This window comes from Panthera leo, chromosome B3 (assembly GCF_018350215.1).
Source record: "Panthera leo isolate Ple1 chromosome B3, P.leo_Ple1_pat1.1, whole genome shotgun sequence".
NCBI lineage: Eukaryota > Metazoa > Chordata > Mammalia > Carnivora > Felidae > Panthera > Panthera leo.
In genome coordinates, this window is record NC_056684.1 from 45,481,689 (window position 1) to 45,496,197 (window position 14,509).

Sequence of the window (14,509 nt, forward strand, 5' to 3'; positions counted from 1 at the left end):
GTCTTTCTCTAATTTCACTTAGCATAATACCCTCCAGTTCCATCCACGTAGTTGCAAATGGCAAGATTTCATTCTTTTTGATTGTCGAGTAATACTCCATTGTGTGTGTGTGTGGGTGTGTATATACACCACATCTTTATCCATTCATCCATCGATGGACATTTGGGCTCTTTCCATACTTTGGCTATTGTTCATAGTGCTGCTATAAACATTGGGGTGCATGTGTCCCTTCGAAACACACCTGTATCCCTTGGATAAATACCTAGTAGTGCAGTTGCTGGGTGGTAGGGTAGTTCTATTTTTAGTTTTTTGGGGGAACCTCTGTACTGTTTTCCAGTGTGGTTGCACCAGCTTGTATTCCCTTTTTTTTTTCTCTAAATGCTTTTTATGAACATATTTAACAGATAGTTGTTTCAGATATAAGTTTAAAGATCTCACAAGCTATAGCTCTATGCCTTAGAGACAATGTATACATGGAGACTGGAGGCAATACAGTGTATACAAAGAATACATTTAAAGCTAGAAGATTCAGATTAGGATTCTAGTGCTAGAGCTGTTTTTGATCATCACCATGAGGAGGGGGGGATGCTACTGGCACCCATTGGCTAGAGTCCAGGGATGCTGCTAACCACCTGTGGTCCATAGGACAGCCCCACAACAGAGAATTATCTGGCCCCAGAGGTTAGTTGTACTGAGGTTGAGAAATTGCTCTGGTTAAATTCTCGCGCCAGAATATTCAAAGCAGAGGGCGCCTGGGTGGCTCAGTCAGTTCAGCATCTGACTTCAGCTCAGGTCATGATCTCAGTTTGTGAGTTTGAGCCCCACTTCGGGTGAGCCTGACTTCTCTCTCTCTCTCTCTCTCTCTCTCTGCCCCTTGTGGAATTCTGTCTCTCTGCCCCTCGCTCACTTACACCCTCTCTCAAAAAAAAAAAAAAAAAAAAAAAAAAATTCAAAGCAGCGTTTTTTGGGGGTTTTTTTTTGCAATAGTAGAAACTGGAATCATCCCAAACAACTATCAACAGTGGAGTCGATAAGTAAATTGTGACATAGTCATGCAATGGAAGAGTATAAGGCCATTAGAATGCATGGCCACTACATTCATGCATCACCAGGGTACATCTCGAAAATGGAGCGAGTGATAGAACATGATTCCTTTTATACAGTTAAAAAAACAGGCAAACTATGTGTACTGTTTAGGGATACTTGTGTGTGTGGTAAAACCACAAATAAAAGCAGTTATTAATACAAAATGTAGAGTGGTGGTTGATTCTGGGAAGGACTGCTGTTGAGGAGAAACACCACATGCTTCTATGGCACTGGTGAAAAATTCTGTTTCTGAAGTTGTGGGGGGTGCATTTTTAATTTCAGAGAAAGTTTACGGAGTGGCGTATCTTGTAAGGACAGAGCTGGATTTGAACTTGAGCAGGCTAGTGCTGGCCCCTTGCTCCAGACCACCATATGGTGCTGCCTCCTGTTAGGTCCCTTCTCTTACCTGCCTCCACTCTCTCCACAGTGTCCGGAGACAAACAACCAGTCGGCCTCCCCCAGCAGGGGGCAGACCCAAGCCCCAGCCCAAGCCTAAGCCTCAGGTGCCACAGTGCAAGGCTCTGTATGCCTACGATGCTCAGGACACAGATGAACTCAGCTTCAATGCCAATGACATTATCGATATCATCAAAGAAGGTAAGTGCATGGCTGGCTGAGACAGCGTCCTAAAGAACATTGTCATTGCCATAAAAACTAGTTTAAACATGAAGGCAATTTATAGGTTCCTCTGAAATTTGCAGCGATAGTCTAGGGCTTCATGCTCAGTTTGATCAGGGCTCCAGCTATCTATCGATCGATCGATCAATCAGCTCTGCCTTCTTTGTATTTGCTCCCTTCTTAGGCTGTTTTCCTTCATGGAAATGAAATGGCTGCCATGCAAACAGATCAAATCGTGTCTGAAATCTGCTTTATCCCTGAAACTTCTCTTAGCCATTGGACAAAAGTCCTAGATTTTACTCTCATTAGACCCAGTTGCTCATGTGCCCATCCCTGAATCTCTAGCAAGGCAAAGGCTGTACCCGTGGTAAGTTAGGTGTGGCAGGGACTTCTTTGGAAATGGTTGTTAAGACTATCCCACCCAAACTTGGTGGCCTCCTCATAATGATGGTAGATGGAATGGAAGCCAGGGAGACAACCTGTAATATCTGTTATAAAAGTAGTCTGGGGGTGTCTGGGGGGCTCATTCGGTTAAGCTTCCAACTCTCGCTTTCAGCTCAGGTCATGATCTCAAGGTTGCAAGATCGAGCCCTGTGTTGGGCTCCATGCTGAGAATGGAGTCTGCTTAATTTTCTCTTTCTCTCCCTCTCCCAATCTCTCTCTCTCTCTTAAAAAAAAAAAAAAAAAAAAAAAAAAAAAAAAGCTGTGAGATTGGCTGAATGCTTTATTAATTTGGTAGAGAAGTTAGAATGTGATTTACATATGACCAAACATTAGTGCTTATGGAAGTACTTTTAAAATGAGAACTCCTGACTTAGGATATTCAAAAACACCATGAAGGAAATGGCATTTGTGAGGAATGGGACAGAGAAGCCATGGAGGGCAGAAAGAGCAGATCACCTTATGAAAGTAAGCCAACGCTCAACCATGGTGCAAGATCTCCCAGGAGACAAGAGGAAGCCAGGAGTGGCCTGGTAGTGGAGGACCCTGAATGTCAGGCTGAGGAGGACTTGTATACAGTGTGGAAGCCGTTACGAACAGAGCAAGGACAAACTGAGTGAAACGGGCCTTGGTAAGACTAGCCTTCGGGAAGAGGTGGCCAGGACACACAGTTCCAGGAAGGGGGTTATTATCAAACTCCTTGATCACATGAGCTCATAGGAGACTTCTAGGTCCCTGGACTGACCTCGTTCTAAAAGACCTCTGGGCATTATTTTGATCTCATCAAATAGTTTGATCTGTCATGAAACTGGATAGCCATCTAGCTTGCTATAGATTTTAATATTTTAGCCATTTAGTATCCTTCCTCCAAAGTGTCGGAGTAGAATTAAAGGCTGAAATAAATGCTCAGTAAACACAAATAGAATTTTTATCACCAGCTTTGTTCAGCAAAAATACTGGAAATGACCAATTACCCAGTAACAAAGATTGGGTAAATAAGCTTTGCTATATCCATTTAGTGAACTTCAATGACAAACGTTTTTATTAAAGATAATGATGCAATACTATATTTACTGAAATGGAAAAATGTTCATGAGAAAAGGCAAAAAGGTTATACAGACTGTAGTCTCATTTTTGTAAGAATGGAAAATAGATGACTATATGCACGTATGTATATGTTATATATAATATATATAATAGAAGATATCAAGTGGTCTCCTTAAATGTTGAATTTTTATTTATTTTCAGTTCTCAATATTTCAGATTTTTCTAGAAATACCATGTATTTTGGGTATAATCAAAACAATTACATATTTGTGTCAAGTGTAGGGTCCTAGAAGTTCTCAAAAAATGCTATAAATTATCACTCTCATTTATGCAGTGTGGTGTCAGTGCAGGAATAGACATATAGATGAGACAGAATAGAATCCAGAAATATAGCCATGTGTATACAGATATTTAATATATGATAAATGTAGCATTTGAAACCAGGGGAAAGGATAGGCATTACTTTCCATTTTGATAAGAAAATAAAGTTCAAGCTCTACCTCATACACAAAATATCAGACTAATTAAAGATCTAAAAACATATAACTAAATTATAAAAATCTTAGAAGGAAACCTAGAATATTAATCTTTGGGGGTGAAAAGTCTTACGATGGAGAACATCAAACCCAAAAACCATAGAGGATTTAAACCTCATGAAAAGGCTAAATTAAAATCTTCTGTATAGTGAATTGTACCGGCACAAAGTTAAATTATAGAAAACAGGCTAGGAAAAAACGTTTTACACCTCTAAATAGCTCCTCCACATGAATAAAAAGACACAGTCCAGTCCAAAGTGGACAGAGGCTCCTGAGACCATGCATGGAGAGGTTCCCTACCCTTTACCCATCGGTGAAGGAGAGCTAACAACTCCACCCGTGACACCAGCAGAAGATTGAAATAAGATCCAGGTCACACTCCCTTTTCCAAATCCTTAAGTTCTGAGTTTTAGAAACCAGAGACGGTTAGAAAGTCGATAATGGTGTGTGTGTATAGGAGATATTACCACATATTAGAACACTTGGTGGTCCCAGGGCAACAGCCTGGGTCAAACTCAGCATCTCTGCTATGCAACATCTGAGCATTCACCCTGTCGGAAGAGACATCATAAACAAACTTACCTTAGTTCAGGTCAGGTTTTGCCATCAAATGAATTACATGAGCCTTTAAGTTTTAAGAACTTTCTGGATTTGGTCATTGCAAATAAAGTTTGGACTATAGTATGTGGTAAGTCAGGGTGAAAGGTACCTTCTTTCATAGCTTACAGCTAGAATAGACTTGGGAAGGAAATTTAACATTTATCAAAATTTTAAAACCCCATGTCAATATAATTACTTTGAATTTACATTTAACCACTTCCATCAAGATAAATCCTAAATAAATAAATAAATATTTAAATGTATAAACAGAAGTCCTAGAAGTATGGGAGAATCCTCTTTTTTAATATCAGTGTGGGAAATATTTATAAAAGTGATAGAAAATTAAGAAGCTGTAAAAATATCATTTGCTTCAACTAAATATTAAAATATAAAAAGTTAGTTAAAAATGGGAGGGGGGGATATTTGCAACCCATATGACAAATCCACTAATATATAAAGAATTCCTAATTAAGAAGATAAACACCCGGGAGCCTGAGTGGCTCAGTCAGTTAAGCATCCGACTTTTGATTTCAGCTTAGGTCATGATCTCACAGTTTGTGAGATCAAACCCCATGCTATTAGCACAGAGCCCTATTTGGGATTCTGTCTCCCTCTGTCTCTGCCTCTCCTCACTCTCTCTCTCAAAATAAGTAAACATTAAAAAAAAAAAAAAAAAAAAAGTAGGGACCAGTGGCACCTGGGTGGCTCAGTCGGTTTAGTGTGCATCTTCAGCTGAGGTCATGATCTTGCATCCATGGGTTCAAGCCTTGCGTCAGGCTCTGTGCTGACAGCTCAGAGCCTGCTTTGGACTCTGTGTTGCCCTCTCTCTCTGCTCCTCCCCTGCTTGTGCTCTGTCTCTCAAAAAATGAGAAAACGTTAAAAAATTTTTTTTTTAAATAATGGCCAACAACAGAGAAGGTGGCAAATGATAGTAAGTCATGCAGCTATTGGAAGAGAATATGGAAACTCTTTATAAACTGATATGAAATGGTCTTTAGTATATATTATTAAGGTTAAAAACAGTGCAGAATGTGTAGTTTGCTATTGTTTGTGTACAAAAGGGGTAATTTTTATAAATGCTTTTATATACATGACATATCTCTGAAAGTATAAAAAATATATAATATTGCATGCCTTCAAAGAAGGGATCTGCTCATGGTTCATGAGATTGCATCCCATGGAGGGCTCTGTGCTGACGGCTGACAGAGCAGGTCCTGCTTGGGATTCTCTCCCTCTCTCTCTCAAAATAAATAAGCATTTTTACAAAGAACGGATCTGGGTGGCTGTTGTTACTGTTAATGCTTTTGTACTTTTGAAAGTACATCTAAGAATATTACCTATTACAAAAATGAATCATATTGTCTTACAAAATAAAAGGTCTGTATTCTTTGAAGGGACTTTTTTTAATGTTTATTTTTGAGAGAGACAGAGTACGAGCAGGGGAGGGGCAGACACAGAATCCAAAGCAGGCTCCATGCTCTGAACTGTCAGCACAGAGTCCGATGCGGGGCTCTAACTCAAGGGCCGCGAGATCATGACCTGAGCCAAAATTGGCTGCTTAACCAACTGAGCCCCTCAGGTGCCCCAAAAGGGCTATATTCTTTGACCCAGGAATCTATCCTACAGACCTACTTGCACAGGGACATAAAGATATATGTGTGAAAGTTTATTCCATCAATAGTGAAAAATTGGGAAAAAATGTCCATCAGTAAGGAAAGGATTCTATAAATCATGGCATACAGTGCAGCCCTTTAAAAAATGAGATACAAACATGGAAAGATGATAGCTATTAAGTATTGAAAAGCAAGATGCAGAATAGTAAGATACAGAATGGCTGTTTGTGTTTAAGATGAGTGTGTGTACAGTTAAAATCACAGAGGAGGGTCTGGAAGAACATTAGCACATACTTCTCACTGGTGGAAGGTCTGGCATTAACGTGGGAAGTGTTGGGCATCAGTTTCTCCCCAGAGTAGATTCTGCACTGGAGGAAGGAGCGGGAACGGTGCAGTGGAGGAGTAGCCCCCATGAGGAAAAGTTGGGGGGGGGGGGGCAGGACCATCCCACCACAACCCACCAGCCTCCCGTGGCCCCACCACGCACTGGGGCTGGCAGGCCTAGGCCCCGAGGGGCGGTCAGGCAAAGCCTCAAGGTGAAGGAGCAGGATCTTCCTAGAACGGGGGGCCTCGAGTGCTATGTCTGCCGAGGGGGAAGGGCTCCTTTTTACAACAGACTCTTTCATGTAAAAGAAAATAAAGAAGGAAAAAGAACGTAGAAGGAGCCAAACTACCTTTGCCCTGTGGTGTGCCCACAGGACAGGGTGTGTTTGGCCCAGGCACAACTGCCTTGCTCACCCTCACTTTTGCCTCCTCTGTCTCCTGCAGATCCTTCTGGCTGGTGGACGGGTCGACTACGAGGCAAGCAGGGCCTGTTCCCCAACAACTATGTGACCAAGATCTGAGGCGCACAGAGACTCTAATGCACAGGCAAAGGAGCTCCAGACAGGGAAGGGGACATTTGGGGGCTCTCCTTCTGATCCATAGCGAGCAATTGCTTCCTTCTCCAAGGCCTGGAGTTTTTCTGGCACCTTCCCCATGGAGGACATTGAAAAGCTGGGTTGGGGACAGGGAGTGTCACTGCATAAATGATCCTAAAAGGTAGCCTCTTCATAGGAGCCCAGGAGGGCAAAACCACCACCCACTAAGATTTATTTATTGTATTTAAACCTGGTGAGAGGACAGGCGAGGTCCACTTGGACCTTGTTGGCTCTATCAAAACAGCACCCCGCTCGCTCACCAGGCCCAGGGAATGGCTGTAAGCGGCCGCTGACAAGTGCCTTTAGTCAAAGAGCACATTTATTTCCTCCCTCTTTTTCTTACCTGACACACACATTCCTCTCTGCCACTTTCCTTCAGGGAGGACCTGCCCTCTTTGCAGGCTGGGCTTGACATGAGCGGGCACTTCCCATGCGAAGGCCAAGGGCCAGCGTGGCCTGCTGAGCCTGCAGGTGCAGAGGGCAGCTGGTTTACACTTTGCCGGGACCCATCAGGCTGCCAGGCTAAGCAGGGGCTGGGCTGTTGGCCTTGCTTTCTCTGGGTCTTCAGTTGGAATGTGGCTGGCCCATGTTGGTTTTGTGTTTAATGCTGTACCTATTATAAGAAGGATCTCTTTTTTTCAAGCTGTACATTTATAAAAACAGATCATATACTGTATATATAAAAATCTCAAGATGGTAGCAACATGTATGAATGTACTAAGTAGTATTCCACTGTACTTATTCATAAGGTAGGTTTTATTACAAAACTCCCACCAGGTACTTACAAATGTGCACTACTCCTTTTCAACTATAGAATCAGTGTTACTGCTTTCTAGCCCAGCCCCTGCAAACCCTTCCCAATCCTTTCCCCATAGATAATTTTCCTCTGCCCCCTGTGCCCCTCCCCTTAACTCCTAAATAAATAAAGGAATCATGAACTACCTGTTCTTTTGTGACATTTGTTATGGGGTGAATTGTGGCCCCACCCCCAAAAAACATGGTGAAGCCCTAACGCCTGTGACCTCATAATATGACCTTATTTGGAAATACAGGGTCTTTATAGAGATGATCAAATTAAAATGAAGTCATTAGGGTGGGCCCTGAGCCAATATAACTGGTGTCCTGATAAAAAGGGGACATTTGGACATGCATGGACACGCAGAGGGAAGATGATGTGAAGGAACAGCCGTCTACAGCCAAGGAGAGGGGCCCCGCCCAGATGCACTCCCTCACGGCCCTCAGGAACCAGCCCTGCCCACACACAGATCTCGAACTTCCAGCTTCCACAGCTTGTAAGACACTGAGTTTCTGCTATTTAGCCACCCAGTCTGTGGCACTTTGTGAAGGCAGCCCTAGCAAACCAATGCAGTGTTTGTTGCAGTAATGGTGAAAAGTCAGAAATGATGTAATATCTATTGATAAGGGAATGGTTTTCAGGGGACACTCACCTCTCTGCCTCTCCTCCAGGTTGCCTTGGCCATTCTGAAGCTACTGGGAAAGTAGGGTTTGACCAGCACACACCTTTCTGTCATTCCAAGATCCTCGAGTCCGTGGGAAAAATTATCAGGGGTTTCATATAAGGAAACAAATGGATCTGAATTTGGAACAAGTAAACCATTTGATTCTGCATTTTCAAGAACAGGGAGCAAACTTCATTTGGTAACAATAACAACATTTAAAGTAGATTTCCGTTCCATTTTGTGACCAGTTGAGAGGAAAATAAAGCCATAATGTGATGACACGAGGAAAGGTAATCCCTGTTTACAGGGATTTTACAAATCTCTTAATATTTGACAAAGGATCTTCACATTCCTGGACTCACGCAAAGTGGGAGGAAGGCGCTAGAACCAGAATTCGAACGAAGGAGCATCCTGGACCCCCCACAGCCTCAACACGCAGGTGGCTTTCTCACAAGCAGGACTGCCAAGATCACCTTCCATTGTTACCACACACCCTTGGAGGGCTCGTTTTTCCCCCCTGAAAATCAGTCCTGGGATAAAAGAAGACCAACTTTAAAAGAATTTGGGGCCAAGTGACAGGACAGTCTGAGTTGAGCATAGGTTATTTTGAAAAGGGCTATCTTGAGGATAAATATTAGCTCAAGCTCTGGAGGAACTAAGGTGACCTTGATGGGCAGTAGAAGGAATCACTGTGAAACTCCTTAAAAAAAATGTATTCATAAAAAAAGGATGAGACTGTACCATTTGAGACAACATGGATGAACCTAGAAGGTATTATGCTAAGTGAAATAAATCAGACTGAGAAAGACAAACACTATATGATTCCACTCATCAGTAGAATCTAGGAAAAAAAGAAAAAAATAGACCTATAAATACAGAGAACAAACTGGTGGCCGGAAGAGGGAGGGAGGGAGGTTGGGGGGACAAAATGGGTGAAGGTGACAGGGAGATATACAGGCTTCCAATCACAGAATGAATAAGTCATGGGAATAAAAGGCACAGCATAAGGAATACAGTCAATGGTACTATAAGTGATGTAATGGGACAGATGGTAGCTACACTTGTGAGCAGAGCATCATGTATAAACTTGTCAAATCACTAAGTTGTACACCTGAAACTACAGCATTGTGTGTTAGCTATACTGAAAAAAAAATTAATGGCTTTACATAATTTTCCTAATGTTATGCATTAAAGAATAAAATAACCCAGGGGCGCCTGGGTGGCTCAGTCAGTTAAGCATCATCTGACTCTTGATTTCGGCTCAGGTCATGATCTCATGGCTCCTGGATTTGAGCCCCGCATCGGGGTCTGTGCTGACAGTGCAGAGCCTGCTTGGGATTCTCTCTCTTTCTCTCTCTCTCTGCCCCTCCTCCCCCACCTCCAAATAAATAAACTTAAAATTTTTAAAATGGGGAGAAAAATCAATCCTGGCTACTTTTAATGATTGGCCTTTAAAACTGGAGTGTAACCAGGACCCCTCAGGCTCTAGGTGACAGCGTAGGAACTGAGTCCAGCCTCTGGACAAGCAGCAGGAAGAGCCCTGGCTCAGGACCACAGAGCAAGCCCCACCTCTGCACCCAGAAGCCTCGCCTAGTGCCAGGCCCAAGGGGGTCCACAACAAGTGATGCTTGAGTAGGTGAGTAAACACTTGTTTATAGGTGTGAAGTCCTTATCCTAGGCTTCTCTTGGCCCCGTATCTAGCCAGGCCTGCCATTTTGTTCACTGTTCAGCTAAGTAGTCGTGTGGTTAGTTTGGGAGTCACTTCACCTGGGAGAGTGTAAAGAGGATCAAGGGGCCACCCCTGCCTTCTACAATACCCCATCCTGTTTGGAATGATTATATGCTTACACACATATACCATACATATACAGAAGTAGAAAATGCAGTGTGAAGATGTGACAGATCCCTTCAACCAAAGGTTTTAAAGTAACCAAGTACCAAGTGAGCAGGCTTGAATGTTCCCTAGGACAGAGATGTTCAAACGAGCAATAGACCAGCAGTTCTCAAACCCTTTGGCCTCAGAACCCCTTTATACTCTTCAGTGTTACCAACATTTAAAAAAATAATAAAAATAAATAAAATTTTAAAAAGGGGAGCCTGGGTGGCTCAGTTGCTTGAGTGTCTGACTTTGGCCCGGGTCATGATCTCACAGTTGTGAGTTCAAGCCCCGCGTCGGGCTCTGTACTGACAGCTCTGAGCCTGGAGCCTGCTTTGGATTCTGTGTCTCCCTCTCTCTCTGCCCCTCCCCTGCTCATGCTCTTTCAAATAAACATGTTAAAAAAATTAAAATAAAATATACTCTTCAATGTTATTGAAGACCTCAAAGAGTTCTGCTTTTGTCTGTTATAGCTATCTGTATTTACCATAAGAGAAATTAGAAAATTAAAAAAAAATTTTTTTTTTAATGTTTATCTTATTTTTGAGAGAGACAGCACAAGCTGGGGAAGTACAGAGAGAGAGGGACACAGAATCTGCAGCAGGCTCCAGTCTCTTATCTAAGCTTTCAGCACAGAGCCCAATGCGGGACTCAAACTTGTGAACCATGAGATCACGACCTGAGCTGAAGTCGGTTGCTCAACTGACTGAGCCACCCAGGAGCTCCTAAAACAGAAAATTTTAAAACACCAACAAACACACATACACATTCCACTAACCACCAGAGCGATGACATCATCACTTCTCATAGCCTCTGGAAGATTCCACCTTACACTAATGACAGACAAGAACAAAAAAAGGCAAACATCTTAGTATTATCATGAAAATAGTTTTGACCTCATGGTCTTCTTGAAGGAGTCTCAAGATACCCCAGGGGACCCCAGGCCACATTTTGAGAACCACCAGAGGGACTAAGTGCTAATAAACAGGGGGTGGAGCAGGCAGCGCAGTTAGCTCTCTGAAAACATCATGCAAAAGGGTCATCTCTTCCACAGTGCTTACGGAAGCAAGACGATGCCCATGGAGAGGGCAAAGGGTGAGGCCTTTTTTATAAGCCTGTTCCCCCAACAGGTGTGAAAACCATGCACACATGTTGCCTCAGCCCATCTGGTCAAACCTGATACCATCATTACCAAGCCCAGCCCTAATGGTGTGGAAAGGTGATGGGAAGCAGTTTCCTTTTAAAAAGAATTTTTTTTTGTTTAGTCATCTTTGAGAGACAGAGAGAAACAGAGCATGAGCAGGGGAGGGGCAGAGAGAGAGGGACACACAGAATCGGAAGCAGGCTCTAGGCTCCGAGCTGTCAGCACAGAGCCTGACACAGAGCTCAAATTCACGAACCGTGAGATCGTGACCTGAGCTGAAGTTGGACGCTCAAATGACTGAGCCACCCAGGCGCCCCAACAGTTTCCTTTTTAAAGAACATTCCTTGTGGGGTGCCTGGGTGACTCAGTCGGTTAAGCGTCTGACTTCAGCTCAAGTCACAATCTCACGGTTTGTGAGTTAGGGCCCTGCATGGGGCTCTGTGCTGACAGCTCAGAGCCTGGAGTCTGCTTTGGATTCTGTGTGTGTGTCTCTCTCTCTCTGCCCCTCCCCTGCTTGCACACTCTCTCTCTCTCAAAAATAAGTAAACATCAAAATAAAGAAAGAACATTTCTTCCAAAGTGCACATACCATGTCCACTCATGTTCCAACAGCTGGAACTTAGTCACGCCTCAACTGCCAGGGAGGCTGGGAGAGTCTTGCTGGGGGCAGTTAGTTTCGGTGTGGAGAGCAGCTTATCCCAGGCACCAGGGAGAGATCTTCCTCCTCCTTCAGGCATGGCTCCTTCCAGGCAGAGATGTCCACAAGAACAAGTACGAGACAACATGGCTATGCATCCATGTAACTGACGATCTTCACTGACTTGCCACAGAGCAGGGCTTATACATAATCCAAATCTTTTCTGGACTCCCTCTGAACTCCGCAGACCTCCTGAGTGAAGCTGGGCAGACTAAAGGCTGGCCCTGCCTCTACTTGCTACTTTTACAGTGGCTTCATTGCCAGGTGGGGTCAGAGTCCAGTTTCGGGAGTACGGTGTGTACAGGATGCATCTTTGGTGGAGAACCTGATGATGTTCTTGGCACCTTTCACTTTTATGGTCAAAGAGTGGGAGCCATTCTGCAACATCACTCCGTTTCCTGCCTTGTTTTGTGTCGCTCCAGAGGCCTAGCTTGTCTTCACAGTTGCTCCTGAATTTAGGAACTTATTTTTACTCTTACCAACTACTTGATGTCTTTCCTGCCTACAGTACTGCACCTGCCCCTTCTAACCAGCATGAACTACTCTAAAACCACTTAGCAAATGAGAAGGATCAGTGCAGTTCACTACTTTGCCCAAGGTCATGCAGCTCTGAAGTAGAGGAACCCATCAATTGACCCCTGATCTGACCCCAATGCCCATGCTTTTCATCTTTGTCTTCAATCAAGCAAATAACAAAGAGTTTGATAGTCTGTCAACCTTTCAACTTCCAATATCTTTTTCTCAAAAATCAAAAACCAAAATTAAAAAAAAACTCACAAACAGGACTCAACAGCTATAAATTTGTAAACTCTCTCTCTCTCAGAGACAGCAGGCACACGAGCAGGGGAGAGGTAGAGAGAGAGGGGAGAGAATCCCAGGCAGAAACCATGCTGTCAGCACAGAACCTGACATGGGGCTCAATTCCACAAACAATGAGATCATAACCTGAGCCGAAATCAAGAGTCAGATGCTTCCGAGTGAACTACCCAAATGCCCCTGTAAATTGCTTTGACAGGCAAGAGCTGTGCCTAACATATCTTTGAATGCCCAATGTCCATCTCATTCCAAGACCACCACCTCCTTATAATAATAGCCACAAACATTCAAGCACATCCAGACACTGTGCTAAGGGCTTGGCATACTGGCATACTTTACTTTGCACTACAACATTATGAGGTAGATGCTCTTACCCCCATGTTACAGACACAAAAAGAAGGCACAGAGATCATAGTTGCTAAGTAGACTCAGACCCATGCGATGCAGCTTCAGCATCTGTGCTCTTCAAATACTATGGTTCCATCACCTCATTTTCTAGTTGCAATGCTTTTATATTATGATTTCTACTTTTACAGTAGTAATTTCTTATTTCATATGTATAACACTTTAGTTTTGGGTGCCTGCTATGGCACATAGGAAGGATCTTAAAGGTCTTTTTTTATGACATCCTGTAAATAGGAATTTCCTGAGTCGGGGTATTTAATATTTAACTAAGCAAAATATGTAATAAAGAAGCTATAAAATGTCTCAGAATAGTCTACAAAACCCATCTCTTCTTGACGAGAAGCTGGAGCTCAAGCATCCCCGGGAAGCGAAAGCTTCCTCGCAGGGTCTCACTTCATTACTATTCACATGTGTGACCCAAGTCAGCCTAAGGCTGCCATGGGAACGAGTCTCACTCAAAGAGAGATACTTCTAAAGCTTTACACTAGGACTTTAACACAGAAAACTCCCATTTCTCCAAGTGCTCACGCACATAAAGACTTACTTAGGCGGCCCGGCCTGCCTAGGGAGAGGGGTGGGAAGTGAGCACTAGCTACAGCCAGCCAGGCTCGCCTCCCAGGGCAGCCAGAAGCCACAGCTGAGTCTCAGAACCAGCACCTGCACATCTCACTGTCACGCAGAAGGCAGCATTTACCACACTCTGGACTGGGGAACGGCGGAGTTAAGAGTTTACTGCAAAGCTTCTCTGAGCCTTTATGAATCGTAATGTGTTTGCAATGTTTCCCGAATGTATTTGACTAGCTCCTTTTTCTCAAAAAGCAATTAACATGTGCTGAGCTAATAGTTTGGGAAGTTGTTGCTGTAAGACACTCATTTATTTTATGGGTTTTGTTTTTGTTTTTAGTGGTTGGAGACTGTGAATGCATTCACACTTAGAGAATAATGCTAAATGTGATCAACTGCCTGCCAAAAAAAAAACAAATAGTAACCCATGAAATAGGAAAATGCATTCCAAGTTTCAACATTAACAAGGTGTCACAGACCCGGTTTTGTTTTCCAGTGGTGGCCCCTTAGGACTGACATTCCTGGTCCCCACCATGCCTTTGAAGGAGAGGCATACTGTGAGGGCTGCTTCTGGTAGCCCTCAGCCCAGTGGGCCAGGCGTTCCTGTATAGGAATGAGAAAATAGTTGAGTACATTCTGAAAAGGAACAGTCATAGTTATCCTCCCGTTTTCAAATTTCATCATGA

The 14,509-nt window shown here is 43.4% G+C and overlaps 1 protein-coding gene across 1 annotated transcript in view; it reads left to right on the forward strand.

The window, feature by feature from the left end:
- MYO1E (myosin IE) overlaps positions 1–8,597 on the forward strand; it is a 214,086-nt gene extending 205,489 nt beyond the window's left edge. Inside the window, exons 27-29 of the mRNA XM_042941875.1 lie at positions 1,514–1,683; positions 6,710–8,153; positions 8,329–8,597. Of these exons, the coding sequence (XP_042797809.1) occupies positions 1,514–1,683; positions 6,710–6,786 (247 nt within the window). The 3' untranslated portion in view covers positions 6,787–8,153; positions 8,329–8,597. The remainder of the gene's footprint in view (positions 1–1,513; positions 1,684–6,709; positions 8,154–8,328) is intronic.
- Positions 8,598–14,509: the final 5,912 nt, after the last annotated feature.